The sequence below is a fragment of the Aythya fuligula genome, chromosome 1, assembly GCF_009819795.1.
Source record: "Aythya fuligula isolate bAytFul2 chromosome 1, bAytFul2.pri, whole genome shotgun sequence".
NCBI classification, from domain to species: Eukaryota; Metazoa; Chordata; class Aves; order Anseriformes; family Anatidae; genus Aythya; species Aythya fuligula.
The window spans coordinates 75,671,897-75,699,422 of NC_045559.1; the positions used below are offsets into that span (position 1 = coordinate 75,671,897).

At 43.5% G+C, this 27,526-nt stretch overlaps 1 protein-coding gene across 1 annotated transcript in view; it reads left to right on the forward strand.

Annotated features, from left to right (window-relative positions):
- ITPR2 (inositol 1,4,5-trisphosphate receptor type 2) overlaps positions 1-25,610 on the forward strand; it is a 266,820-nt gene extending 241,210 nt beyond the window's left edge. Inside the window, 2 exon segments of the mRNA XM_032186220.1 lie at positions 23,276-23,437; positions 24,669-25,610. Of these exon segments, the coding sequence (XP_032042111.1) occupies positions 23,276-23,437; positions 24,669-24,755 (249 nt within the window). The 3' untranslated portion in view covers positions 24,756-25,610.
- Positions 25,611-27,526: the final 1,916 nt, after the last annotated feature.

The window sequence follows — 27,526 nt, forward strand, 5'->3', positions numbered from 1 at the left end:
CTCCCTCATTAGCCAAACCAGAGGCAGAGGAGCATGCATAACATGTGCTACTGCTACTGCTTTGTCCAGTGTCTCTGGGCTGCTATCCAGAAAAATAATGTCTCCTGCTGAACGGTGAAGCACAGGGTTAGTGTTGAGAGGCTAGTGTTTTCTCCTATGACTGCTCTGAACAAGCTATTGAAAAGACCAAGAACTGCTTCAGGGATTTGAAGAGCTGCAGAAACTCTTCGTCATGAAGAGTTTTTGGATTCAGACTTGGAGTCAGAGACAGAAATTTGATGACATGCGGGCAGAGAGATGTTCAATCACATTTCGTTTCCAGCTTACTGTCAAAGAGAGTTCCTTCCAGTGAAAGAGAGGGATGGGTTGTCAATGGTACCTGGTTTGGGGCTTCATTTTTGAGGAATTCCAGAACAGCCCCACAAAGAGTGGCATTCAAGGGACATTTCTTACTACCTTTTGTGATAGTCTGGTGTACCATTTTCTTCTAGTGGACTTCCTGTCAGTTACTGCACTGCTAAGGGCCTATGCTGGGATTTGTGGCTGCAGAGCTAACATATGTGTGAATCCCAAAGGAGAGTGTAACCAAATGCACATCAGGCTTTGCTGTTCATGTATTTATGGAGCCACATTTCTTATGGAGAATATCTACTTTGTTATCTTTCATTGAATTTTTCATTATGCGTACTACTCAATCGTGCTTGTGAAATTCTGGGTGCCCTTATACATGTAGTCCTAAGCCTAGCCAAGGGGAAGAGCCTTCTCCTTTAACTTTAGCTGTCTGAAAGTCAGGCACCTGGTTTAAATAGATGTCAGCATAGAAAGCTGTGTCATTTATCCTGCCTTAAGATAGGTGTCTAGGATGGCTTGGGTGACATACCATGGCAGTGCCTTTCTCACTCCATTGAGAGCCAAAATGATTAGTTTAGACAAGATTCCTAATAGGGAGCTGGCTGAAGTTGGAGTAGATGACTCACATTGCACAGACCTGTGCAGAGCTTACCTTGAAGAACGGTTTGTGTTTAGACAGAAGGTCTAAACTGAATGCTGTGGTGAAACAGAACTTTTATAATTGCTATTACTGCTATGTGGGAAGGCAGTGTAGCAGGTCATGGGAATTAGTGCTCAAGTACAGAGGAGCTGCCTATGTCCATGGAAATTTAGAACTGCCAGTCCTATTGACCAGCTTAGTGCATTTATGCTGTTAGGCAGTAATGGATCTTCTGTATGACAGGTAAGATAGAAAAGCTAAGACAAAAGCTTGTATTCTCTGTTCCATTGCAGGAAATTATTCATAGTGTCAAGTTGTCCTCTTACCTGAAAATATTTCTAGCTTATCTCAGAAATGCTCTTTAATTCATGGAATCAACATCTTTGGGCTATAGGACTTGTCTCCTTTGTCTGTTCCTTCCTACTCTCTTCTTCCTCTCTTTCCCTGCAATGTTTATATGGTTTTTAACTTTGAGAGTATGTATGTTAAGTATTAATGTTTAATTTTCAGGGATGCATTAATATTCATAGTAAGTGTATTCATCCCGTGGCAGCAGTGGTTTGAATTTTCTGATGCAATTCACTAATTTATTTTACGTTTGCATTAGTAGTCAGAACTCCTGTTTGAATACCTAAAACATTAACAGAAAAGTGCCAAAACATGTGACCTCAAGCACTGTACTGATTTCTCAAAGACACTCTATGGCAGAATACTGGTGGTTTGAGTGGTTAATAGTAATCAAGGTTTTGGAATTATTAAACCCTGTGAAAGAGGGCTTTTTTTTATTATTTTTTTTTCTTTTTTTTTTTTTTTTCCATGAGTATATATAAAATTAGTGGCTATTCTGGATGAGGGAGAGGTACATATGGTAGGTATGCTACCCTAGGTAGAGGTACGTAGGGTAGGTGTGCTGCAGAAATACTGTATCTGTGAAGCAGAATCAATTGGAAACATTTGAGTGAATAAAAAAAAAGGACTCTTTATCTTGGAGCCAGAGATTACTTGATACCACATGGTACAAGGACTTATTAAGAAATTAAATAAAATAATCTGACTGGAGGAATGGAATTTCCTGGAAGTATGAGATTCAGCTAGAAGAATTTGAGAGATATAACTTTGCTTATGACCAAAAGAAGATTCAAAAGTGAAACACCCAGAAGTAGTTTTACAGGTGTCATCATCTGTTGGTGCTGATGTAGCTTATGTGTTTCGCGTGTTTCAAACCCAGCATGATAATAATGAAATTATATTGAAAATATGCAAGATGTACTACATTCATTATAGCAGTTTTTGGCCTTAAGACAAAGAGGGAAACAAATTGCTTAAGACTTTTCAGCTGACTGGAGGCTGAGTAACCACTCTTGTGATTCTGGAAGAGGTAACAAAGTCCCTGATAAGAGATTTAAGTTCTGCTTAGGATCTAGCACAAGAGAGGCAAACTTCAAATTAATCTTTCACAAGGGAATTGGGACTTACCAGTGGAACTGACTCATCACTGAATGAGGCTGATGGGGAGTTTATGGGGATGTGACACTGTAGTTCAGATGGGAGTCCAAAATGCATAGTGAAGAGAAGGGAATGCAGCATTCAAAGTCAACGGCAAGAAAAGAATATGAAGTTTCCTTTGCTGAATCGACTTGAAGATAATGCCCAGCATATCAGAAAAGATGCAAGACGTGCAGTGGATTACAATACTTAATAATGGCACTATAGGCAAAGAGGAGGATGGAAATAATTGTTCAAAAGCATTTTTCGCTCTGTAAGGGATAACATTACTGTGCAATTGCTCTACAATTACCTTAAAGGAGGCTATAGCAAGTTGGGGATTGGTCTCTTCTCCCCTGCACTAAGTGATACGACAAGAGGAAATGCCCTTAAGTTGCACAAGGAGAGGTTTAGGCTGGATATTAGGAAAAATTTCTTCACTGAAAGGGTTGTGAAGTATTAGAACAGGTTGCCCAGAGAAGTGGTTGAGTCACCGTTCCTGGAGGTCTTCAGAAAACGTGTAGATGTAGCGCTTAGTGGCATGGTTTAGTGGCGGACTTGACAGCACTAGGTTACAGGTTGGACCAGATGATCTATGATTCTATGATTCTGACATTGTGGCAGAAGATGGATTGACCATCAAGTTGAAAATGAGAGAGAAGTTGTTATTTTTTAATTTGAGTGCCATTGATTAAGCCAGAAGGTTATGGAAGTCAATATGGCAACACTATATGTAGTGGAAGATAAACCTGGAGAATGTCTGAATTTACAGTAGAATGTGCTGGCAGGACCTGTGGGTGATTAATAAATTGGAGATGGTTAAAGGTAGAAGGAGATCCTTGAAAGGTCACCTGTTGTTTGGATGAAGTGTGGCAAACCTTTGCTATCACTGAGTTAAAAAAAAAAAAAAAAAAGTGAAAAGTGTGTGGGAGGGTAGAAGAACACCTCAGTCTCAGGGCATTTTTGAAGGGGACAAGGAGGACTGAGAATTTACATTTAGGGTGATACAGAATGTGAAATTCCATAAATAGTACACCTGGAAAAGCTCTCCTAGCTCAATGAGTTTTTTATTATAATTAGGTAGGCCTTTATGGGTGTTTCTGTAGCTTTAAGGGATCAAATTCTGTGTTTTCACAGCCAGAGTACTTGAAGAGAATTTCTACTCAAATCTAATCCTCAAGGTTCAGACCCATCCTTATATATATTTAGGTCAATTTTTGGAGTATGCCTCAGTAGCTTCTTAGTAGAAAGTAAAGTTTAGTTCCAAATGTCATTCTCACTATGCCTACAACTGTGGTTAGGAACCAATTATTAATTGTACTTCTCTACTTCTGTATTCCAGAAAGCAACATTGGAGTGGTTATCAGTATAACTAAACACCAGGGGAAATGTATGCATTTTCTGGTAGTCTTGTTTCTTTATTGTCCAGACCCATCAGGACCCCAAAATATGACTGACTGTGATACTTGTTTACCAATCATTTGTTCAGCAAACGGTGAAGCATCTGGATTGAAGGTTTGGAAAGGAAAAAAGGAAAAAAAAAATACAGCCCTTACTCAGAGGAAACATTTTTGCAGGTTCCCAAGTTCACTTTAATCTCTGTTCCAGGGGTTGCTTGTTTCAAGGCATTTCTATGAGTTTTGTGTCTCTAGCCTCAGAAGTCCTTAGGGCAGAGGACTTATTTTGCTTTCTTCCTCTGGAGCATAGACATTGGTGCAAGCTCCTAATGTTCGCTGCGATATTCAGATCATCAGCTCTGAATTTGCTTCAGTGCTTAGCACACTGTTCTGAGAAGTGACTGAAGTAATAAGTAGCCCAGCTCATATAAAATATATTTATTTCTAAGAAAAAAAAAAAAAAGGTACAATGTATAAAATGTGTTGTAAAACAACGCATAGTTTATTCACCTCTAACTTTTTAGACAGTGCCTATTTGGAGATGTTGATGGGAATAAAGCACTTTAGATCTTTTAGTGATGCCCATTCTTCTGGCACACTATCTTGTATCAGTTCTTGGGTGAAATATTAATTAATATTAAATCAGGGCAGTAGGTCTTATTATTTTTTTATTTTCCAGGCTTCTTTTATGAAGTCAGACAGGTATTACTTCATATCCAAAAATACAGAAACTTTGAAAAGCTGGATACATGCATTATATTTGCACTGAGAAACTACATGAATGATTCCCCTATTGAGTTTTCATTCCAGCAGAAAAAAATTCTTATCTGACCCATTTGACCAGAAATTCCATCCCTAGTAAACCCACAGAGATGCACATAACTTGTATTGCATCAATACAGCAATCTTTGAATGTTCCTTGTGTCCATTTGTCAGAGGAGACAGTTTAATGTGATAGCTGGAACACTGAAGGTTAACATCCAAATTTCAGGCTTCTCTTTTCAGCGATGCAATTTATACATGCAGATTTCACCAAAGCTTTGATAGCTGCAAATAGATAAATGGAGGCAAAAAATGTAGATGATTAGTTACTGAATTTTTTGCAGCAAGTCAGAGAGAGATACGAATTAGCCTATGGCTTGTACCTCCATTCATTTGCAAAAATAAAAGGCTGTAGGCATAGTAATTATATTAATTATTTTGCCCATTGGAAGAATGACAGACTTCAGAAAACAAAGCCCTAAAAGTTTTGTTCTCGCGTGCCCTGTCCACAGTTCTTAGCAAGTTTCATAATGGATTTTATCAGCATTAGTGCTACCTGTCATAACTACATAATTACAGCACCTAATTATATTATTACTTATTTACTCTAATTATGTAATTGGATGTAATTGGTGCAATTACATAACTCCTCAATCAGCTGAAAACTGCTCTAAAACCAGCCTATGTTCATAAGAGTAAAGGATAGATACTGTGATGCGTTAAGCCATGTCCCTAAAGCAAGGCAGTCTTCAGTAGGAAATTAATGGTTCTGTCCTCCTGCCACTGAGGTTACTGGGACCTTGAGCCTTTTATGCTGTGATAGGATCTTAAAAGTATTCCTTTACACCTTCTTTTGTAAATATATCTTCCCTGAATAGCAAATCCCTAATCTTAAGCATCTCTTCGGGCTATTCAGGATCCCAGTACTTCCACTGAAATCCAAAGAAAAATTCCCATCACCATTTTTAGAATTAGGCAGAAAAGACTGCTTGAGCAACATCAGCCTGAAATTCTGAATAGCAATTTTTCTTACTTAGTTCTTTTAAAGGCACTTTTGTGCCTAGCCATTGGTAACGTGACAAAATATTTTAACTACTTCATTTGTAACATTTAGAAACTTCATTTTGAAGGTGTCAGCTTAATTTTATTGATAATATTAAATAAATATTTGGCATAATGTCTCAAACATGTCCCTGTCAGGAGGAAAAATGCTTTCCCCATTTGGAAAAAATCTATTTTTGTTGTTGTTGTGTTGTGGGTTTTTTTTGAGGGGAAGGGTTGGTTCTGGTTTGGTTTGGTTTTAAATACAGAAGTTTGAAAATTGAGCTGAATTTAGTGCTCTCTTGAGCTGGTGCTGTTGTGTCTTTTCTTCCTACCTCCAGTCTCATGCTTTTGCCTTCTTTTTCTGTTTGATACACAGAAGTAGGTATTACATTCAGAAGCAGCACTGGGAATAATGCCAAGTGAGCCATCAAGGAGTCTCACAATAGCTGTCATTCTGCCCATACTGTGCGCTGGGCAATGCAAGCCATTTAATGTCAGCTTCCTCCTCTCTTCTGCCTTGATGCCCCTGGGTTCATACCTTGGCAGTGACGCTGCAAGGTCTGGCCAGAGTCTGTGAGGCTCGTGGGCAGCTCTGACCCCAATGGAGATGTCAGGTGTCAGAAATGCCATGGCAGGGACAATGGGCAAATCCTTCCTAGAGCCAGGCTTCCTTGTGGATAGTCCCTGGCATGCCAGCGTGTGGCCTGCAAAAGGATTTCTTGCATTTTAGGCAGCCTCAGCAGAAGTGGCTACCTGTTGAAACTGCAGAAGCAGGAGCCAAGCAGAGCCTGCAGAGCCTGACAGCAGTGTGTCAAGATCCTGACTGCTTACCCTTTGGCACTGCCAGGCAGCAAGCCAGACATCCAGCCTATTCCATGGCCATCCCCGAGCAATCCACAGGGAACCCCAGCTCTGGAGGAGGCAGGTCCGAAGGAAATACAAGTGGATGAGGTATAAAGGCAGTGAAAAAGCACTGCAAGGAAAGGGGAACAGCAGGCAGGCAAGCAGGAGCAGGGTTTGTAGAACAAGCTGTTCTTCACTGCTGTCAGTTTTTTTCAGAGAATGTAATAAAATAATATGTACTAAAAGGGCTGTTGACCTCAGGTCTTAAAATATAACTTCTTTGGAGATGAAAAAAAAAAAGTTCTGACATCCAGGATTTTTCTATTATGTTATCTGTTGTCTTTTTGAATTTTGGGAGGCAAAAGTTTTCCCTGCTAATTTTTCTCTCTAGTCTATAGATACTCAACGTACCTCAACCATTCTGTGATAGCCTAATTACAGCCAACGATTGCTAAACACCGTACGGGTAGTATCTAAGAATGACTTAAAACAGAGAAATGTCAATCCCAGGTAACATTCGTACTGCAGAAGGGACACTCTGTTTGACGCTCTGTGTGTTTTTCACACACACTCTGGTGGTTCAAACTAGACAATTTGAGAAGTTTCCTCCCCCAGATGTTCACCATACCCTTCTGTTGCAATTTACCACAACAATAGCAGAGGGGGCAGGACAAGCAGTGCATTTGTTCACTCGTGAGCTTCTGCAGTTCACAGCCTGGAGTATTAATGTGAAAATTGATGGCCATTTAAGTCACGCCAGTCTGAACTGCACTGCTTGAGGAGAGTACACACCACTGATTCTTTGCCTTTTTATTGGTAGGGAAAGAATCAGCAGCGAGAAAGGGCACACAGCTGACAGGGGTGACCCTGTCAACTGCTACAGCTAAATCTGCCAGGGACTGTGAGCTGTGGTTCTTAAACTGGCTCACTATAAATAAACTTGTATTTTTAAGGTTTCTTCATTATCATAAATTCTAGTTCAACACCAAGTTTCTGATCTGGCAAGTTACAGACTTTGACATACTCACAGGACTGGACTTGTGCACCCAAATGTGCTGCCGGAGTGGGGCATAACGTTTATAACTTTGGGGAAGATAATAATGCTTCTATTGTTATGTCTGATTTATTTGACTGCTAAAAACTGGCCTTCCTCCAAAAAAGAGCAGATGTTATCAAAGCAAAACTTGTAAGGATGAGATGTATGTACATAGCATTAAGCTATGCAACTTTTCCTTAATTACTTTTAAAAGACTGATACAATGCATGTCACATTATGAGTAATTACTTACCGTGGCAGTTATACCAATAGCACAAAAGCTGGGTGCTAAATAAGATCTGAGGTCTCACTGACAGGCTAATTTCCTAGGAAATACAATGTCGGTTTTGTCTGCAGTCAGGTTTTCATAAAATAAGCAATTAAAGAAATATGCCTAAACACATGATTTACTGCTCCTATTTTTTGTTATTCTCAGTATAGGAGAGCAAGCGAGCAGTAGTCTCTCTATGCCCTTCTACATGGAAGCAGGCCCTCTGCGATGTTCAGGGCTTCACTTCAGGTGCACCAAGTCCTGGAAAAAAAGTGATTTTTCTGCTTAAAGGCCTGCCTAAAACTTACAGAGGATCTCAGAGCCATTGAGTGGTGATAGGCAGTCACTGAACAGAACTGGGATTGTGCTTAGCACAGGCTCAGCCACTGCTTTTGCCCTTCTCCCCTCATAAACCTGAGTGTTACCCAGTTTTATATTTACAGAACATATTATGGTTTGTTGCTTTTTCTTCTGCTAAGTATTGAATTATTTTTCTATTGTTGATTTTCCTATTATTCAAAAATAACATTCATTTCTTCAGGTAGCCCATTACTATTTTGCTTCTCCGTACAATTTTGCCTCTACGTTATTATCTTACAAAAGAGCTCAACACCTCCCTCTCTACTTCATAAAATAAGCAATTATAGTAACCTGCCTAATTAGCTGATTTCCTGCTCATTTGTGTGTTTGTCAATGCATGAAAAGTTAGCATCACATGAGGACTTTGCCTCTCTGTACAAAGCTCCTATTATACAAGAAAGCTGCTTCAGGGGCTCTGCATCTTTCAGAACTGGGCTCTTTGGTCCACCATAAATAATTTGACTGGCCTTGTTGACTAGGTGATGTGTGAGGTATAGGGAAATAAAAGGACAGGTGAACTTCTTTTGGGATCTCATTTAAAAGCTTGAGGTTTTAGTGGCTTTAAGTTTATATACATTCTTTCCAGACAGGCAAAATTAATTCTCCTGTTGCTGCTTGAATGGGAAACCACAGATCTGATCCTGCTTTCTTAGAAATGATGTCATTAGCTGGAGTGAGAGAAAAATCAACATCAACCACAGGTGCTACAGCACAGGCAGATGTGGTGTGTGCAGTGAGGGCTTGGAGATAGCTTTCATCCCTCCAGCTGACACAGTGAGGGGATGGCCATGCCACTGTGCCATGCCATTGTCCCTGCTACATCCGTGCTCAGCCTCACATGTTCTTGTTAACCCTAAGGGGACAGATTCCTGCACTAGCATAAGCCTCTCTTTTTTTCCCTCTCCTTTGAAATTACTTCTGAATAAAAAGCTGTAATGTAATTGCAGTTTACAGAGTGGAACCTAAAACCTTCCAAAAGTATATTCGTCCTGAGATGTGTGTTTGTTTCCCTGAGGTCTGGAAGCAGTCAGTTAATAATACCCAGCACTGGCCTTTTTGGACACTCTGGTATTGTAGCTCTGTTGTAAGCTTAGCTTGATTTCCTCTGCATTTGAAAGATATGGCTGCCTGTCTGTTGAGCAATATTTAGGCTTCAAGGACTGATTTCTGCTGTAAGGATGGGTTCTGCCTTGATAGTACAGTGTAGTTAAAGCCTCCTTGTCCTTCTTCCAAATTCAGTTCATTCAATTTGCAAATTAAAATAAATGAGTAGACTTGGGTTCCTGTTTGTTTGTTTGCTGCTGGCCTTAAGGACTCAAGGAGGGGTCTGGATATGAGGCAGTGTTCCTTGAAACTTGCACATCCCCACAAACATCCAGTGGAGGTGTTCCAGCTGGAGCATCCTCAAGCCGAGCAGCACTGCTGGCAGGACATGGGCTGCGGTTCCCTGCTGGAATCCACTCCCTCCTTGACCTGCCAGAGGCTGGAGCTGTTAACTTTACAGGCAGCTTGCAAAAGCCATCTTTTATCCCTTTGTTAAGAAATATGTGGCCTGAGATGGATCTGTGTGTGGGCAGACCTTTATTCTCTGATTTCAAATGATGAAAAGGCTGTCCATGGCATTAGATAAGCACCTACAGTTGTGCTTGAAAACCTGGTAGAAGCTGAGGCTGTGTTCTCTTGGGAATGGAAGTATATGGCTTTACTTAATGAAACCTGGACCTTAACTGGGGTCATGGATATTGATAAGAAGTTCAGCCCCGGAGGAATGATGTGATGATCAGATTGCAAAGCATACAAACTGAATTCATTTCATTTTGCACTCTAGGAGAAGCAGCAAACACGGGCACACTTCAGTGTTATTCAAGAATACTATTGGAACATTTGAAAACAATTATTGTTCTTTGTGGAACAAAGTGGTACTAAGCTTCTGGCTTCCTGAATGAGAAAGGCACTCCAAAATTGTCCACAGCTAAGACAGCTGCAGATCCTGAGGAAAAGAAGGACCCTGGGTTTCACAAAGGTAGAAGGGCCATTAATAAAAGCACAGGGATATGAGTCTGAGGTTGTTGTCTTACCAGGGACGCCATTTAAAAGTAAATATATGTAACTTTGGTTGGACTTGAAATACTGGGATGAGATTCTTCAAGAATTAGAATGGGGAAAAGCTGCAAAATGTAGCGCTGGCTCTGAGTTCTCACTGTTGAGAGATAGTAGGAACTGGGAGGATTGCATGCAGCAATAGTATATACTCATTTTACAAGGTCTAATGGATATGATGAAGATGCTTGTTTTCTATATCTGTTGTGGGAAGAAAAATCCACAGGTCTGTATTACTCTGCATCGATATGTTTCTGAATTTGTATAACTTTGGTCTCATTATGCCATTTATCGTTTGGGATCTGCTTTATGAGATATTTGTCAGCTTTTTCGATTTGGTTTCAAAGCTAGTTCATGGAATCTTCTGCCTTTTTAGTTTGGTGGTTGTATGTTTGATAAAAAGCTAAGATTACATCATCTTTAATAAAAGAGAAGATATATAGCCTAAAGAAATCAGATTAGTTGTAGACAAAGAAATCAATCAGGTTGGCAAATCGTATCTGTGGGACAAAGTGCAAAATGTTTGTTTCATACAGTATTTATTGAACAAATTTGTTGCGAAGACGGTTAAAAATGTACAGAAAAAAAAAAAAAACAGGAACCATTTTGTTCAATTTAAATGACATTGATGTATTTTTTACATCATGAAATCTTGCAATATTACCAACAACAATCCCTGATAAAGTACTTTACACAATTGTCTCACAGGGCATTTTGAGATAAAAGTATATATTGGAGATTGTAAATTGGCTGCATCCAATTTGTATATAATGGAAGCCACTACAGCCATCCCACGAAATTCAATACATCAGGAATCACATTACAGTTCTGTGAGTTTGGAGTAGTAGTAGCTTAAAGAGTCTCCAAAACAAACAGGCAACTTTAAATCAGATTTAATGAACCCTGTGTATTTTATACACTTGTGCTTAAAATGTTTTGTTTCTGTTTTTCATTTTACTGGGTGCTGCTGAAAGAGAATTGTAACTCTGGGTTTGTGAAACTGATCATCTGCTTGTTCTCAAGAGCAAATACATTTTAATTGAACATAACAAACCATATTTAAATACTGGGTTGGGAAGAAAAGAAAAAAAAAGGAAGAGCAGATCTGAGCAGAGAGGATCCATTTCAATATTTCCCTAGCAATGCGAGCAAGTGGGCTAAATGAAAGTATGGTACAGGCGGATAGAAGTTCACATTGTAGCAATGCATTTTTTCTTTTATTGCTTTGTGCCTGCAGCTTCTGAAAATGGCAGACATGAACCTGAGTGAACAGACGTTTCACCTTGAGAGCCCAGTTTTGCTGATTTCCACCTATTTCCCAAAGTCACTGGGAATAAAAGTGCCCTGCGTGTCCCAGTAGGTACTTTGTGGGACCAGCTGGGATCTGTGTCTCATCCAGCCACAGGGGCCTCTCCTTGGCCTCCATGCATGTAGGTGAGGAGTTGTGCAGAGGACTTGAGCAGAGGAATGCCCACAAGCCATGGGCAAGCATTTGAACACAGCAAGTGGTTTGAAAACAGCTTGCAGAGCGTGTTGGTAGTGTTCAGGCCCATATGGCTGTAAGGTGGCCATGGCTTGATGGTGCTTTGTCAAGAGACACTTCAAAGAGAAACCTGCATCTCTTTCCTCTCTGAAAAATACTCGAGTATGTGCATTTATGCAAGTGTGTGGTAAATGCATGATTATATCTTTGTTTAAAAATACAGTTGTTTTCTACAGCCCATTAGGGATAATAATGTAGGATAGATAATAATTCTAAATAATTTTAAAAGAAAATTTTGTACTTTAAGCTGTCCTTTCATATTGCACCATATGCAAAGTACATCAGAGTTAAAATGGACCCAAAGCAGAACACTGAGATCAGGATTGAAAATGCCTCGATGCCGGGAGTATCCTAAACCAGAACAATCACACTGCAATCAGTGAAGCTATGCCTGTGCAAAGCTGAGAACAAGGTCAAGTCCTGAGCCTCTGAAAAATGAGTCTCCAGCTGAGTCTTTATATTTCCCAAAGATTTTGTTACACCAAATTGAAGCTAAAGGTAGAAAATGGACAGTACTTGCAAAATGCAAAGTGACAGGGGCAGAGAATTAAAGCTAAATGTCAAAAAAAAAAATGCATACATTTCAACAAGTATGAGCCTGAATCCCATGCTACAAAAGATACGAAGTAAAGGTCATGGTTTGGAGGTTAAAAGGCAAGTTAGACCCCGATCCACTGTTTGAAAACAGCACTTACATTGACAAAAAGAGATCAAAATTTGTGATATCCTTACCAGCTGAACAGTAGGTATGTATCTAAGGAGCAGGCAACCTCTCTGTCCTCAGCAGTGGTATGATTCTGCAGGGTGTGTTTACATTTCGGTGGTATTAGTGGACTTCAGTATCTAGAGAGCTCCTGCTAGAATGCTTTGCAAAAGGAAATCAATACTAACAGAAGATCAGAAGAATGGGGGCTTTAGAGAGAGAGTCCATGCAGATTGGTGGTGTGCGGATAGGAATGGCATGGGGCTGGGTAAGCACCATAACTCTGCTCACTTTAAATGCAGTCAGCAGAAATATCATTGCAAAGCACAGGCATTCAGCTAGATGTAAGCCAGCATGGCAAATGAACAGTGAATTTGCAGAGATGATGGTAAGAGTAGTAGGAGAAGGAGAGGGAGAACGAAGCTGGAGCTGGAGGCACGTTGGTGGTTGTGGTGGAGCTCCATGAGCAGCTCAGCCCCTCACCTGTCACAGGGATGCCCTACACAGTGAGCCACTGAGAGGTGCCACCTGGCATTGGAGGAACTGAGCCTGTGCAACTCAACAGCAGCACTGCAGTGAGCTGTGAAGGAGGAGATGGAGAACTGCCAGGTGCCTCTGCGCAGAGACGGCCATTGCATTATGCTGTTCTTCCCCTACTGAGACAGCTGGAACTACAACAGAGCCTCCCATGCTGCCATTAAAAGGTTCTTTTTTTAAGGACATGTGCACTTAATGTCAGAATATTGAAACCATACCCACGTGAATAAAGTTAGTAAGCCAGTGATTCATTGCTGTTTCAAATCTCTATCTAGCCACAGTAAATTTCTGCTCAGTAGTGACAGTCTGTGTCCACATGCAGGCTATGATTTACAGTTCTGTGTTTTGTATCAACAACATCTGTTTAACAAAAGAAAAAAGAAAAAAAAAAAAAAGCCAAGAACATTTATTTTCTAATCTCTGTACCAGATGTTGTTTCTTTATGCACAAGATCCAGGGATTATATCAGAAATAATTTAATTATTTTAAATGAATAATCTGAAGTGTTTTTCCTAAAGCATGCCCTGTAACCACTAACAACATAAAAACATAGGAATGTGGAAAAATAAAGTTGTATCTCGCACAAATCTATAATTATATCTATTTTAAGGGCACACATATTTAAGCACCAAAACCTAGCCTGAGATGGTAGTGTTGAGATTCCTGAAGATGTGCAGAGGAGAATACCAATTCTCAGAGTTACGATAGAGATAAGGTGGCAGAGAGTGATGGAAACAGCAGAACGAAGCAACAGTTGAGAAATGAACACATGCTGCGGGCAAAGAAAGACACAGGAAGCCAATGTGTCTTGAAGGAGAGGAGGAGCCCACTAGCGCTGGAGTGGGATGAAAGCTCAGGCCCCCTGAGCACACAAAGGTTGTGCCACAAGCCCACTGCCAGCTGTAGTCCCCGTGCACCTGCAGGTCCACCTGGAGGGGAGTTGGATGGTGCAGTCCTTGTGCACTGGTGCCAAAGCTGCTTAGTTTAGTTTGTGCTTTCCACCCTCTAGGCTAAGGTTGCTCAGAATTGAAGGAAGAACAATGCCACAGAAAATGTTTCTGTGCAGCTCCTGCTGTCCTGGCCTATTATTTCCCTATTTTGCAGGTCCAGAATTCATTCAGGGGCTTTGTTTCTAGGATAGGAAACAGTGCAAAGAGTACAGGTTCTCCTTTCTCAGCCGGTGCAGAGCACTGACTTTCCTTGCTATTCCATTGTGGTAGCAGAGGCTGCTTTGCCATTGCTGCCAAGGAGAGCAGGCAGGTACAAACCCAACAGCAGAGCGTGACAGCAGAAGTCAGAGAGGAGAGGAAGGGAGTCACAGTGTGTTCCACAGGATGCACTTAGCATAGGGCTATAGAACAATTCAGGTTAAGAGAGATTGCCAGAGATCCCCCAATTCCACCCCAGCTGAAAGCAGATTGAGATGAAGCAGGTTTCTCAGGGTCTCGTCCATTTGCATTGTGAGTATCTGCAAGAATGGGCCTCTTACCACTTCTCTGGGCATCTGTTCCAGTACTTGACCATCCTCCCACTAAAAAAAACTTGTTCTTCTATTTAATTGGAATTTCCCATGTTCCAGCTTCCACTGTATCATTGCACTGTACACCTTGAGGGCAGTCTGGCTCCATCTTCTGCCCCAAGGTAGTTGCAAGTGGCAATACTTGCTCCTTGGCCTTCTCCAGGCTGAACAGACCCAGCTCTCTCAGCTTGCTCTCATAAGCCCGTGCTCCAGTTTGTCAATGTCTTTTTTGGTACTGGGAATCACAGAATCACAGAATTTCTAGGTTGGAAGAGACCTCAAGATCATCGAGTTCAACCTCTGACCTAACACTAACAGTCCTCACTAAACCATATCCCTAAGCTCTACATCTAAACGTCTTTTAAAGACTTCCAGGGATGGTGACTCCACCACTTCCCTAGGCAGCCTGTTCCAATGTCTAACAACCCTTTTGGTAAAGAAGTTCTTCCTAACATCCAACCTAAAACTCCCCTGGCGCAACTTAAGCCCATTCACCCTCATCCTGTCACCAGGCACGTGGGAGAACAGACCAACCCCCACCTCGCTACAGCCTCCTTTAAGTTATCTATAGAGTGCAATAAGGTCACCCCTGAGCCTCCTTTTCTCCAGGCTGAACAATCCCAGCTCCCTCAGCCGCTCCTCATAGGACTTGTTCTCCAGGCCCCTCACCAGCTTCGTCGCCCTTCTCTGGACTCGCTCGAGCACCTCCATGTCCTTCTTGTAGTGAGGAGCCCAAAACTGAACACAGTACTCAGGATGCGGCCTCACCAGAGCCAAGTAGAGGGAGACAATCACCTCCCTAGCCCTGCTGGCCAGACTGTTTCTTATGCAAGCCAGGATGCTGTTGGCCTTCTTGGCCACCTGAGCACACTGCTGGCTCATATTCAGCCAACTATCAACCATCACTCCCAGGTCCCTCTCTGCCTGGCAGCTTTCCAACCACTCATCTCCCAGCCTGTAGCTCTGCTTGGGTTTATTGCGCCCCGGGTGGAGGACCCGGCACTTGGCCTTGTTGAACTTAATGCAGTTGGCCTCAGCCCATCGGTGCAGCCTATCCAGATCCTCCTGCAGAGCCTTCCTACCCTCAAGCAGATCGACACACGCGCCTAACTTGGTGTCATCTGCAAACTTACTGAGGGTGCACTCAATGCCCTCATCCAGATCATCGATGAAGATATTAAAGAGGACCGGCCCCAGCACTGAGCCACTAGCTACTAGTGGGGAACGCCACTAGTAACCGGCCTTCAACTGGATTTGACTCCATTTACCACGACTCTTTGGGCCCGGCTATCCAGCCAGTTTCTAACCCAACGAAGCGTACACCAGTCCAAGCCAAGAGCAGTCAGTTTCTTGAGGAGAATGTTGTGGGAAACGGTGTCAAAAGCCTTACTGAAGTCAAGGTAGACCACATCCACAGCCTTTTGCTAATCCACCCAGCGCATCACTTTGTCATAGAAGGAGATCAGGTTCGTCAAGCAGGACCTGCCTTTCATAAACCCATGCTGACTGGGCCTGATCGCCTGCTTGACCTGCAAGTGCCACATGATGACACTCAAGATAATCTGCTCCATGAGCTTCCCTGGCACTGAGGTCAAACTGACAGGCCTATAGTTCCCTGGGTCTGCCCTCCAGCCCTTCTTGTAGATGGGCGTCACATTTGCTAGCCACCAGTCAACTGGGACCTCCCCCGATAGCCAAGACTGTTGACAAATGATGGTAAGCGGCTTGGCCAGCTCCTCTGCCAGTTCTCTCATTACCCTCAGAAGCCCCAAAGTGGATGCGGTACAGCAAATGCAGCCCTACAAGTGCCAGCTGGATATGGAGGATCACTTCCCTCAACGTGCTGGCTGCACCCTGGCTGGGGCAGCCCAGGATGCAGTTGGCCTTTTTCACTGTAAGGGCACTCCACTGACTCACATTCTTATTGCTTACATATGGTTTTGCCCACAGCAGCGGTGCTAGATCACATTCAGAAAATACTTTTGTGATTGTTTTCATCTCTTGGAGGTAAATGCCAGTGTCTTTCTTGGAAAAGCAAGATCCTGTACAGTGTTCAAGCTGAGTATCAAAATTGTCACATACACCATCAAAGATTTGAGGTTTATTATCATTCTTCACCATATTTGGGGGGGATATTAACTGGCCCAGATACCAGTCCTGCAGAACTCACAGTTATGCAGAATTCAGGTGATAGATTCTGTTGCAGCCCTCAAAAAACATTCAGCCAAGTTAAAATGAAAGTAAATGCATCAATGACACTGCTAAAGCAGACTGTGGGTCTGTATTACAGTTCCAACATTCTCTTAGTGGGAAACAGATTTCTATATTTTTCCATGCACTGTGGAAGTTGTAGGATGTATCAATCTAGTATAGACCCAGCCAGACATATTAGTTTTCTTGTTGCGTAAAGATTTATCTGCAATTGCCAAGGTTTATTTTTATTTTCCTTGAATTACTGTTGTGGTTGCATTTAGCTGCATAACAATTCCGGATTTCCCTCCCTATATTTTTGTACAGCACAGATTGCTTATCAAATACATTCTTAACATTAAAGTGTCAAACGGGATTTGCAGAAAGCTATTTGGGTTTGTAGTTTAGGGTGAACATTTATCAAATTGTGGATTAGCTGAATCATGCACTGAACCAAATTATTATTGTCTGTGATTAAATCACAAAGTGGTTATTGCCCTGTGTCATCTAAAGCACAAGATAGTTTAAATCTTTAAGATCCCTTTTTAAGGTGACTATAGGAGCTACATAGCTAGAGTTTTAGGACCAGGCAGTTTTCCGTCCCTAAGCAGAAGAAAAAACAGCTTTCAAAAGGTAGCTTGGACTGATCACGCTCTGCTTATATGGGCAACTGATCTAGGAAAGAAATGGATGGACTTATTTACGCTTCAGACACACAGAATCGTTTATCAGTAAATAGACCTCTCTGTACCTGGAGCTAAAGTATTTTTTCAAGGTGCTGGCTCAGAAAAGGGGAATGAACGGTGCTGCTAGTTCTTGTACCTGAAAGGACATAAACAGCCTGCCTAAGAGCAGCAGTGTCTGAAGTTTGTTTCTAGTCATGCGGAGACACAGGTCTGAGGGCACAATTAAGTCACAAGGGATTGAGCTGTGCAGCGTTTCCCAGCAAGGCCACTTGTGGGATGTGGAGGCCACCAGCAGCGGCTCCCTTGAATGCCCCAGAAGCAGGGTCTCACCACCCCAGCACACACTGGTCATGTCTCTAAAGCCATAGAAGGCTTCTGGCAGGCTGCCACCACAGTTTCCATCCACGCAGCACACGCTAGCAAATGCACGTTGTGGGCAGAGCTCCACTTGCAGCCCAGTGCAGCATACTGAGCCTCGTAGCAATTTCCACACTTATCCTTCATGCTCCTCGGCAGCCTCTAGCTGGGATGATCTGAGTGCTTTAAGGATGCTGGTCTCTGGAGCCTTGCTGTGAGATAACTAATCTTGATGGCCATGTACTGGCCTCACTGAGTCACGAAGGAGCGAATGGCTTCTGCAAGATGGGGAAGTGGTGGGCTGGGGAAGGCGAGGGCAGCTGGGGAGGTCACAACCCAGGAGGAGTCATTGAGTAGTCACAGCTCCTGTTCTTTTCGTGTGGATAGGAGGGAAGTCCTGAAGCTGCCTGTTTTCATGTTGCAGTACAGGGTCATGGGGTAGAAAGGGCTAAGAGTCACTGCGCTAGGCACTGCCTTCTAGGGAAATGAAAGTCTTGTGCAGCTGGTGGTGGCGTGGTACTCTGAGCCTATGGCGAAGGCACGGGCAGAAAATATGCATTAAGCAGCCTTCACTCCTCTACTTCATCCCCCTTGTCCTACTCTTTGACCTATTTTCTCTCATTGTTATCTAGTAATCTATTTTTTAAAAGATTCAGCACAATCTCTCCTGCTGGTTGCAGCTGATCCATCTCTCTGCTAGCCTGTGAAACCAACACCTCCTAAAGAAATGTCCCCTGCCAATTACTCTGGAGGCATGGATTCAGCTCAGCATGAGAGTTCAATTGAAGCCAGTTGGCCGTGCCACCAGGACAGGGATGGCTCAAGAAAGACTTTGTAAAAAGTATAGAAACTCAAAACAAATTTCTTCCCTCTTTTCTTCATCCATGCTCAGGAGAAAGTCGCTTAGAAAACTCCAGGAGGCAAACATAGATTTTTAGTCTGAATGTTCCTCTCTGAAAAAAAAATGGGTTTTGAGGTTTCTTGGCAAATATGAGTAGCAAATCCTCTAAGCCCTGTGATTCCTCAGGTGTGTGCCCTTGCAGTGGGCACCTGGAGGCTATGTGCACACAGGGAACCTTGCAGAGAGGTGTTCACCCTGAGTGAGCCCTCTCTGCTAATGGAGTCCTGCCAGGGGAATTTGCTGCTGGGGAGGAAGGAGGGAGCGGGTGTGCTGGATCACCACATGAAATGTCTGCTCTGCTCGTGTGCAGTCTCCTTGGCCCACAGCCTTTTGGCTAGCCCCACCTGCCCTTTTTTTTTTTTTCCTTCCAGCTGAACTGACAGAGGGGAGGCTGCGGCTCCTTTCTGTCCCTGCAGCCTTCCTGTCTGGCTGACTCTCTGCCCTGGACACAGACATATACTTAAATATGAATTCTGCAAGGCACACATCATGCTCAAGGAGGGAGGATGTAGCGGGAAGATGCTGTGATCCGTAGGTGGGCTGCTGCGGTTGGGCTAAGGAGAGCGGCTATCTTGTGCGAGAATGAAATAACAGTAAAAACATTGTATTCAGCCCCAGCTGCTTAGAAAGAAAGTTGTAGTAATTTGTAACAATTCATTTTGGAGTGCTCCATCCACATAGCTCATCCTCTGTGAGTTCATTTCTGCTTGAGTTATGCCGCCTTGCACTAGCCTGGTTGTTGCTTGTAAACTGAGTCCTGCAACAGCTGTTTGCAGAGGTCTGTCCTGCTCCCTACTAGCAGCCTGCCTTGCTTGTGCAGGTTGTTGGCTCAAAATGTCTGCATGAATTCTGTCTTGGGCAAAATGGATGGATTTCTGAGGACAATGGCTGGGGCATGGCAGCTCACACACTTCGATGTCCTGTCCCTGCACCAGTCAAGAAGGTAGGTGGCAGCAAGTTAGAGGGCAGCAGGAGCACACCTGCAGCACAGACAAGGCATGTTCCAGCTTTAACATGTGTTAGTTGGTCAAGGTCAACCCTGGACTGAGCCCATAAATATTTAAGTCCCAGAAAAAATGTTTGGTGTTGTACAAACATGTTAACTACCTCAAGTTAATTGGCAAGCAATTACCTTGGAGTAAAAATAGCTTTCCTGTAGCCAGGCAGTCACAGAGTGCCTGTCCCCCCCTGAACACTTCCAATTCACTAAAATTTTCTGTAGGGGAACCTTTTCCGATTTGCGTTGTAGAGCCTCGCAGGCTTGTGATTGAAAGGTTTTGTCCCCAGAGGCAATTGCTGTTTGTTTGTGGTTCAGACTCAGCAAATAGGGCCATGTGCTGAAGCTAATTTTCATGCTGCCCTTTAATAATACTAGGGTTTTGCAGTTCACAATCCAATGAAAGAAACATGATAATATTGACCAGCAAAATCATGCCATTCAATGAGGGAGTATAACTTGTGTGCTCATTATAATGGGATTGTTGGTGAAGGCCAGATAAGTATTTTTAACTTAAAGACAGGTTGTCTGATATTTTTCATGACAAAAATACACAGCTGGACTGGATTTCTTTGGAAGTGTATACAGGCGAGAATCAAGAAGCTCTTGATTCTGTGAATCTCTTCCACAGAACTTGGGACTGCCAAGTGACAGACCTGTTTCAGCTGTTTCACCCAGCTATAAAAGTCAGTAACTTCTTTTTATGAGATCTCCAGTCCATGCAGACCCATCAGCTTCCCTTAGAACTTGGCTTAAGCCCTTGCTTGATCCTCCACAACCTGTCAAAATAATGTCCAGATCTTCTTGGTGTGTAACTAAATCACAGCTGTATTTCTTTCTTGGGACTGATTACCCCAGAATTGCTGGGAAGGCAGATCTGGACGCACGGGGGTGAGCAGCATCTGTCACTGAGCTCCCAGGATGCTGGGGCTCCTGATGGCCAAGGTGGGCTGGCACAGGGTTCAGAGCTGGCCCAGCCAGCTACAATCAGCACCGCAGCACTGTGTGGCAGCCTGCCCTGTCCCTGTACTCACCTGTTCCTGGTCACCCCTCTCCCTATACAGTATAAAGTTATGTAGAGGAGGAGGGAAGCAGGTGACACTTGGGAGTCTTGGGAGGCAAGACGACTGAGCCGGGATGTCTGGCATCCACACAGGTTTGTGTGGTGTGCCTCTGGATACTGCGGTGTGGTGGAGGGTCAGTCTGCAAAAGCCCTTCCAAGGCAGTCGGCGGTCTCTGCCTTGTGCCCTGGAGAAGCAAGGGAGTGGCAAATGGAAAACAAAACTAACAAGTACATTTCACAGTCCTGGCAGCAGTACTCAGCAAACATGAGAACCACAGTGATGGTGTCTCAAATTCCTCTCCCTCTGCAGCTTGGCTTAGAAACTTTGGCATTACAGTGAGCCTTGCCAAAAAGGACTTCAGCCTCTCAGCTGGCTCCTGTGGCAGTGTGTCCTTGAGGTTGGTACCTTCAGGTGCTTCAAGCAGGAGAAGCTGTGATGGGGGCAGATATCAGAGCTTTCCAGGAAATACTCAGACACAACTGCATCTCTGTTCACTGTAACTCCTTTGAATTCACTTTCTGTGACTTTAGTGGCAGACAAATTTGCTGGCAAATGTTTTGCAAAAAAAAAAAAAAAAAAGGCATAGATCCAGCAAAGTGCTGTGCACAAACTAAGCTTAGTATAGATGACTACACCTGCACTTAATGCTAGGCACGTGATGAATGCTCTGTTAGATCCTAGCCAAAGTAAATTTAAAATAAATATCAGAGCGTGCTCGTGGAAAATGAATGCTGGTCTTGTAAGCATACAGGACTGCAGCAGAAATCAGAGTCTACTGTTCCATGTGTCTGACGGGGATATCCAGCAGGGAGGAGGCACGTGATCTCCACCAGCAGAGCTGGTGAAAACAGGTTTTGATTTGAATGAGTTATGACCCATTGAAAATGGCATCATGCGTAACCACAGCAAATTGTCATAATGAGATCACAAGGCTCGAAGAAGTGGGCAGTGAGGAAAGGCCTCATTCCGCCAGTGCACACGGCTGACTGAGCCGTGGGCTGCAAAATGCAACGAAGGGGCACACCATCTTGTTCCCCAGACATCTTGTCATCATAGTGACAGGACCAGAGGTTGAGCAGCCAGACAAAAACTCATTAGAAGTGTTGAGTTAAAAGGAAGAAAACAATCCAGAACTCATATGGCTTTGTATTTAGGCTTATCCAGGGTAACAGAGGGGGTCAGGCTAACCCAACTAATGGAAAAATATAAACACTGTAAGTGCTTCCATCCTCACTGCAGCTTTCTGAGTTAGCCTGGGTGTTTCTAAACCATGTTCTGTCAGAGGGCAGGGTCTGGCGTCGAGGCAGAGCATGGCATAGTTGAAAGCAGCCCTCTCTCTCTAGAAGGACAGTAAAATTGGATTCGCTTGGCACTTCCCTGGGCTCGTAAATGTTTGGATCCATGTGAATCTGCCCATGGGAGGGAGTAGAAATGGGGGTAACGGTGCTACTTGTGAGGAGCCATCCATCGTGCAGGGGATGGGAAGAACCATGCTCCAGCTCATGCTATTTCTCTTAAAGTTTTCAAGTGCACGTGTCTGTGGGGGCTTGTTGCAAAACATCATGCATATGATCTAACCACATCCTCCCACTCCCCCCAAGGTGGAGGGCAGAGGTGCACTGATGCAACGCATCAGTAGATAGGGGACCTATTTCCCATGTCTCGTGCATTAAGGCAAATCAGGCTGCTTGCAGCTCGATTACCACCCCTCCCAGGCTTGCACCCTCCAGTCTCCGTTACATGCTACACACAAATATGTGTGTCTCTGAGGATTCAGACTCGTGCTGGTAGACACCACCCCAACTTACATTTTTGTTATGATTAGATTCATAGCTTGAGTCCGTGGACACCCATGTGGTGCTTGGTCCTTAGCAGGTTAGCCCTTGGCTGTGGGGCTGTGCTTGTGGTTACTTGAGACTTACAGTCGTAATGGCACACTGAAGCCCAAGCAGGACCCCGAATCTGCCCCTGTGGGCAGCTGAACTCAACCCAAGGTCCCTCTGCTCCTGCAGTAGGCACGCTCCAGGCCAGCCTGGAGAGGACTGCAGCTTGTCTCGTTTTCCTGATGTTGGCTCACTGGCACTGCTGCAGGGACAGCTGACACAAATGGAGGCCAGCCAGGCTGAAGAGGCACTGGGGAAATGCGTCCCACGTGCAATTCAAAGCAAGGCACAGGGAGCACAGAGGAGGTGCCAGAGAAGTCTCCCCATGCATTTCTGCATGCCAGAGCTGCAGATGGGAGGTGAATGTGCCAGCCCACGCTGCAGTCCAGGTGCACCAGTGGAGAACCAAGATTTTGCTCTTGGTGCCTTCTTTGTAGACAGAGGCAATAATAGAAAGGGCAGTGTGAAATACCTGCTCAATAAAGTGGTTGTTAAGCTCACTTCGCTGTGCGTTGTCTGCTGAGTAGAAGTCCCACTGAGTTTACATATTCTGGTAGTATTGCATAAACCCTCACTAACATTGCTGTTTCTCTCATCCCCATGTAGGAGAAGAATTTGGACTGGTTCCCTCGGATGAGAGCCATGTCTCTGGTTAGCAATGAAGGTGACAATGAGCAAAATGAAATCAGGAACCTGCAGGAGAGGCTGGAGTCAACCATGAGCCTTGTAAAACAGCTTTCCAGTCAGCTTGCCGAGCTCAAGGAACAGGTGAGTGCCCTGCCCTGGGCATCAACCTGAGCGCGTGTGGGTGAGCGTGCTAGCTTCCCTCAGGTCGCAGTCAGGACAGTGTTACAAAAGAGACTTTTGTCCTAGAAAGGTTTTATCTTCCAGTAAGCTTTCTGAGTAGACACACTGATAGGGGTTTGGGCTGAAATTGTACTCCATTAGCAACAGCAGAGAACAGCTAAGGGGAATGAGTTATGAAATGGGTTACCATGGGTGTGTGAGGACAGAGGGAAGCTGCAGAAGCAGTGGTGGGCTTTGCATGTGCAGGTACTGCAAACCTGGCAGTAGAACAGGAGTAGTGTCAGAAAGAGCTGCCTACTGATCAGAATCAGTAGAAGCTTTCTGAGTCTGACACATGGGGGTTTTCCCCTGTTAAATATCAGCTACGCTGTTGTGAGAACAATTTGTTGAGCCTGTCGTTTCGCTTGTGTCGCCCTCTGTGCCCATCCCTTATCTCCCCTCCCCTAGCATACAGCGGTACTGGCCTTCCTCACAGCCCTGCCTCTGCCTCACCCACCTTTCTCTCACTGCAGGGTCAAAGGGCCAGCTCCCGTTTTACCTAAGATGCCAGTCACCTCTGGTTTGTTCATTACAGTTTCAGAAAAGCATCTTCATGCTTTCTTTATGGAAAGCACTTCCAGTGGCATCGAGTTACCTAATCATCCCCCTTCAGACCCCTCCTTAAAACTCTTTCTCCCTGTGAGAAACTTGACAGAGGTTTAGGCTGGATGAACTGCGACCATTGCTTATTGTGCTTATCCTACTGTCCTGGGTGGCTTTTTCATCCCCCTCTGCCTGAACCTGCTTTCTTCTGCCTTAAATTTAAACTCTTTGGGGTTGGGACCATCTTTTAATAGGGACCATCTTTTTAATACAATGACCATCTGTCATTGTATAGCACCAAGTGCAAATGCTGACACTCTGCAGGGCTACACAACACGATAGCAGCACGAGGGATGTACTCACTGTAAAACCTGCCACTGGAAAAGAACAGTGTACAAATGAGAATGAAATGTCCATCCTTTGCAGGAAACAGAGGCATCACTTCAAAGGCATCTCTTACTTCTAATTTTTAATGCTGAAGAATAGAATTCCACTCCCTGTTGTTTTGCTTATATGTATCTTGTTCTGTGACTGCTAAATAATAGTAAAAACAAAACAAAACAAAAAAAAAGAATATCAACTCGTCTCTCTCTCTGCCTTTCCACCTTAGATGACAGAACAAAGGAAGAATAAGCAGAGGCTGGGCTTTCTTGGATCAAACACACCCCATGTGAATCATCACATGCCACCACCCTGATACCATGGGGAGAAGCCGTGACTAGCCTTTCATCAGTATTCCTGCTTTATTATAGAATAAAAAGCTGAGATTGAGAGGAGTGAACAGTGCCTATTGTTACAAAGTTAAAAACAACCAAGTGCCAAGATGTTAAGTGGTTTAGCTCTGGGAACAATTTGTAGCTGTTTTTCATGGTTGAAAGGGACCACAACCTAGAATGCAAGAGATACAAGGGAGCTCGTTTGTATTCATTCAAGGGGCCTGACTCAGCTGGGTTTGCTCTCTGCAACTCAATGGCTTCGGTGGTGGCTGCTGCCTGGGATGGAAGTCAGGGCAGTGCTTGGCTGCGTCCCTTGAGCTGCCTTCAGGTTTCTCCTCAAAGTGCCGGAATAACCAAGACAAGCAGAAGAAGAAGAAATGTTTATTAGTGCAAATACAACAGTCTGGTTCAGAATCAATAGAAGTTGTTCCTTGTCTTATTTGCCAAATAGCAACATTAGTCATATTTGCTTGGCATCTACTATTTTTTAATTACCATAAATATGTCAGTTGGGTAAGCAGTAATGTTGCTTCAAGTAACTTCAACTAGGAGGGAAAGGGGAGAAACCTCAAAAGACTGGGAAAAAAAAAAAAAAAAAAAGAGTTGCAAAGAGAAACATTAATGCTTTTGAATTTTAGCTGTCACCATGCAATTTCTTATTTATAACATGGAGCACAATGGATCTACAGCTGTGGGAATGTTATGCACATAACACTGACAACATAACTGGAAGTGATTTCTTTCTCCTGGATTCAGATGTTCTCGATTAATGTGGCCATGAGATTTCACATTCTGAGGAGTTAAACTGTTTTTAAAATTCAAGTTCCAATGGAGGATTCAGGAAAATATATATATATATATCTGTAGTTTGAAGCATGTATGGATTTTTTTTATAGATATTTTTTATTCTGTAAAAAGCTTAGAAGTGCCTTTCTGTATGGAGCCGTAATGGTGTCATTACCTTCCATAAACACACTGTCAGCAAGAGTTGACTTTAGTAAATATGCACCATATTCTGCCAGCTTTCTTCTGAGCTGAAGATCATGGGCTTAACCTTCCTCTGCCTGCTCTTCCTCGTTTTGGGGGGTTGCAGGATCAGCCTGGGTGATGGGGGACAGAGATAGATGCCAGAGGAGCTCTCTTCTAGCTCTAGACTCTAAGAAAGGCAGCAGCCAAATCATCTGTGCAGGTTTCTGGTGTATTCTGTACTTCCTGGGATGGTTTGAAAAGGAGAGTTATAAGTTATCCACACAGCCCAAGAGGCATTTAGGGGAAGGTTTTCAGGGCACAAATGGAAGTTGTGGTCCCAGTTCACTTTCATTTGCTTAGATTTTGGATACCTAATTGTCCTTAGTGCATTTGAAAATGCCCCAATTAAAGTGGAGTAACTTTCTAAATCAAATTATTTTACAAGAAGTTCCCCCTGTAACTTACTCATTTTGTTACAAAAGCCATTTTGATAAAGGGTGAAAATACTGTTGGCTCCAGTATTTCTAATACCTCCCTGAAAAAATGCTGTCTTGTTATTAAGACATAATTCAAACCAGACCTAGAATAAAGAGAAGGGAGGAGCATTTCCCTCCTTTCATCCCAAATTCAAGCCTGTTCTTGGAAGCCACCTCCTTTTTTGTGTGTATGTCAATGAGAATGAGATAAAAGGGGTCTGACTGCTTACCATTGGAGCATTTCCCTTTGGCTTCTGTTGAGTCCTTCAAAAATACTGTGTGAAAAGCAGAAATCTGTATATTTTCTGAAAAGAAACTCTCTGTCTGTAAGGACGTTTAGTCCCTAGAGCATGCCAGTTTTGAGAAGTGTTGGCCTTTCCCAGGTGCAAGGTGTATTTTTCCTGTATGGAAAATATTTTTCCTCTTCTGGAAACCTTGATCCAGTCAGGGCTCTGCTTTCACGTGCTAAGTCAAGGAGCACGTGGTGGTCATCAGAACCAGCACAAGGCTGATGAAAGCTAGCAGTGGGGCATGAGGGTGGGGAGCTAAAGTCATCTAGAGCTCCTCTGGCAGTGTTGGGCTCGCAGCCTTGGTGCATCCAGACCCTGGTTGTTTCGTGGGCTGGAGGAGTGCTTGAAGGCAGTGTGGGCAGCCCCAGGGCTGGTCGGTGCCGCTGAGTGCTGGCTGATGGCAGGAGAGCAGAGCAAATGCTGTGGCATGAGGAGCTGATGGTAGGTAAGCTGCTAGGCAAGAGCAAAGCGGAATACAGAAGAGCGTTTGTCTTCGGTGAATGACTGAGATCTTTTAGGAATAAATCTCGGAGTGTGCCTTTATGCTTACTGTTATGAGGCCTTGATGCTACTGCTCCTGCATAGCTGTGCTGGTGAAACCCCTCTCAGTAAGGCTTGTCTGTGAGGACGGGTTTCATGTAGCAATTATTGTCTGGCAGTGAGAGACGTACAGTGAATTTATTCTGGGAGTTTGCATGAGCCACATGCTGTGCAGTGACCAATCCATGGAAAATAAGGCCAGATTTGCCTCTCTGACTAGACCTATTGTAAAGCATGAAGCCAAAGGAGTTGCACGCAAACATAAAGTCAGTGGTAAGTTTGTAGAGACTCAGCCCCTGCAGCTGTATTAATTCAAATGAGTTTGTGCAGCTCATCAGATCTAGTCACAGCTTCTGTTTCAATAGCTATTTCCACTTCTTCACGCATATGTATGGCCATTAAAGGTATAGAGCATAGTTTATCAGAACTAGGATGAATTATTCACTATTTATTGGGGGGTTGCTACAACTGGAAGTG